General features: G+C 59.3%; 1 protein-coding gene across 1 annotated transcript in view; it reads right to left on the reverse strand.

The window, feature by feature from the left end:
- Positions 1 to 773: 773 nt before the first annotated feature.
- Positions 774 to 2,664, reverse strand: part of TNKS1BP1 (tankyrase 1 binding protein 1) — a 22,450-nt gene continuing 20,559 nt past the window's right edge. Inside the window, exons 10-12 of the mRNA XM_077748801.1 lie at positions 2,015 to 2,172; positions 1,695 to 1,767; positions 774 to 1,223 (exon numbers count right to left, since the gene is read on the reverse strand). Of these exons, the coding sequence (XP_077604927.1) occupies positions 1,707 to 1,767; positions 2,015 to 2,172 (219 nt within the window). The 3' untranslated portion in view covers positions 774 to 1,223; positions 1,695 to 1,706. The remainder of the gene's footprint in view (positions 1,224 to 1,694; positions 1,768 to 2,014; positions 2,173 to 2,664) is intronic.

A 2,664-nucleotide genomic window follows, 5' to 3' on the forward strand; every position in this document is an offset into this window, starting at 1 on the left:
CAGGCCCCATCCAGGCAAGCCTCTCCTCTCACCAAGCCACAGAGAAAGAGGCTGGCAAGTCCACGGAACCCAGGATGACAGAGAACTAGGCCGAGGGACAATAGGTGCCTGTGGCCAGGGGCCAGTGGACATTCCAGAATGCATGAGCTGGAAGGGCCCTTAGGGATCACAGAAGCCAAAGCCCTGGCAGGAAGGCTGAACTGTCACCAATGTCCAGTCCCCTCTGGCCCCACAGCGAAACTATATTTCCCAGTAACCCCTGCAGTTAGCAGAGGCCATGAGTGGAATTCTGGCCATTGGCTGGGTGGTCCTATGGGAAGGGTCTCCCACAAGACCCTCCCGGCTCTACTGTGTGCCTCAGGGGACTCCAAGGACCCTAGAGGCAGCTGAGCCACAACAGTGAAGAAGCCTGGGCTCCCAATGACTGCGAGGCAGAGCTCCCGACCCCCAGCCCACCTGGACTGCACTTCCCGACCTCCAGCCCACCTGGACTGCACTTCCCCACCCCTAGCCCACCCACCCCCAAAAGTGNGCCACGAATGGAAAGGAGCGCTTTGTGTGTTGAGTCACTGAGATTTGGGGGTTGCCTGAATCAGCAGTCAGGTCAGCCTACTGTGAGCAATCCGCCCTCCGCAGAGACACTGAGCCTACGAGTCAAGGGAAGTGAGCGTTTGGTATCACAGTGAGCTCCCCGGTGCAGGGCCGGGACCAGCACCCCCCAACTGCGGCCTTGGATGGGGGACACGGCACCAAACCACACACCACAACCTGGGCAGCACCAATTCCCAAAAAACTTTATTGTTTCAAGTGGCAAAATGTTATTGGTCTCTGTGGGACACCTGGCAGGACGGGGACCCGGGGTGGGGCTGGGGCAGGGCTCTGCCCATTACAAAAATCAAAGGCTTTTATAAAAAATGCTATAAATTGGTATCAAAAGAAAACCCGAGGGAGGCTGGGGAGGAAGCAGAGAGGGAGGCGTGAAGAGAGCGAGGGGGGGAGGGATCAAAACCTTCAACCACTAACGCCTGATCAGGAGGGAAGGGGGAGAGGCGGGAGGGGGAGTCGGGAAGGGGATACAAAGTGCATAAATGTGCCTCCCCAGACGCTCCTCAGAGGCGGAGGGGACAGAGGCTGCAGCCTGGGGCATGGTGGGGCTCCAGTCATCTCCTTGCCGGGGACCCCACAGGAATGGGCACTGCCTGAGACTGCCAGATGGGAAGGACCTGCAAGGGGCGGGGGCGGGGAGGGAAGAGATCAGAGCGGGAGGGGCGCAAATGGTGGGCAGAGGGGCCTCCTCAGCCTCGGCTTCCTCTCCCTGCATCCATCCTGGCTGTCCCAGCTATGAGGAGGGTCCCAGCTGGGGACTCTGAGCCCCCGGGGGTCCCAGACCAGAAGGGTCAGCCACTGGGGGCAGGGGGGTGGGGGAGAGGGGGACCATCCTTGGGCCCAGGGAGGAAGGCGGGAGGGACGCCCACCTCCCTGTCCATCCCAGGCCAGACAACACCCTGCTCTGTGGACAAAACCTAGGGGAAGCCAAGAGGCCCGCCAGGTCCTGGAGCTTGGCCCTACTGGCCCGCTGCCAGCCCCACAGAGAAAGTCCTAGAAGAAGGCACAGAGCCTCCTGAGACCTCCAGGGCGAGTCCTACTCACCCCCAAGTCCCAGACAGGCCCCGAGCCCAGGAACCTGCACTCACCTTGAGAACTTCTCAGACCTTCTTCTTCTTCAGCTTCAGGGCTTGTAACCAGTTGGGCGATGATCCTTCTGACCTAGACGGTACAGGGCAAAGGTTAGGAGGCATTCCTCAGGAAAGGTGAGCAAAGTGAGGAATGGCAGGGAGAGCAATCCTCCGGAAGAGGCAGGCTAAGGCCTCACCCGGGAGCCAGAACTTGAGGGCCAACTTAACAGAGTTAATTTCAGGCCTGTTGACCCCTCCTCGAGCCTCAGCTTTCCTCTTCCATAAAGCAGGGTTTCCCTTTTCAGGCCAACCCAGTGAGGCCGGCCGAGGTCACCTACCCTGAGGATTTCTCTGGCTTGGGAGGTAATGTAAGGGGCTTCCCCAGCCCTGGGACCTTGCAGGACTTGGAACGCTGCACTGCAGGCTCCTTCTGGCTGGGTTTGCTCTCCGCAGGCTCCCCCTCCTCAGCTGAGCGGTTCCGGGGGCGCAGCTTGGCCTGTGAGATGAGCCCAAATGCAGACACACATCAGAAGAGCAAGCGGCGGGGGTTCACAGAGGGCAAGGCCTCCTCCCAGGAAGGAGTATGCAGTCCCCAGAATCAGGCACAGACCCCTCTGCAGGACGTTTACCCAGACGGATGGGAAATCGCTTAAAGACAAGCTTCCAAGAGCAGAGCCATGCCTTGCACAGAGTAGGTCCTCAAGAAGATACTGCTACACTCAGTTCAGACTGACTGGGCTGGACAAAGCCAGGGGTGACTTCCTACCCCTTTGCCTTTGCTCATTCTGTTCCTTCTGCCTGGAACACCTCCCCCTCACCCCCCCCCCCCCCCCCCCCACCGCGCGATCATGACCTAAGCGAAAGTCGGACTCTTAACCGACTAAGCCACCCAGGCGCCCCTAGATTCTTCTTTTCAAGGCCCACAGACACACATACATATATTCCCCTACTTTAAAATACACACACACACACACACACACACACACAC

The sequence above is a fragment of the Crocuta crocuta genome, unplaced genomic scaffold (genome assembly GCF_008692635.1).
Source record: "Crocuta crocuta isolate KB4526 unplaced genomic scaffold, BGI_CrCroc_1.0 scaffold323, whole genome shotgun sequence".
NCBI classification, from domain to species: Eukaryota; Metazoa; Chordata; class Mammalia; order Carnivora; family Hyaenidae; genus Crocuta; species Crocuta crocuta.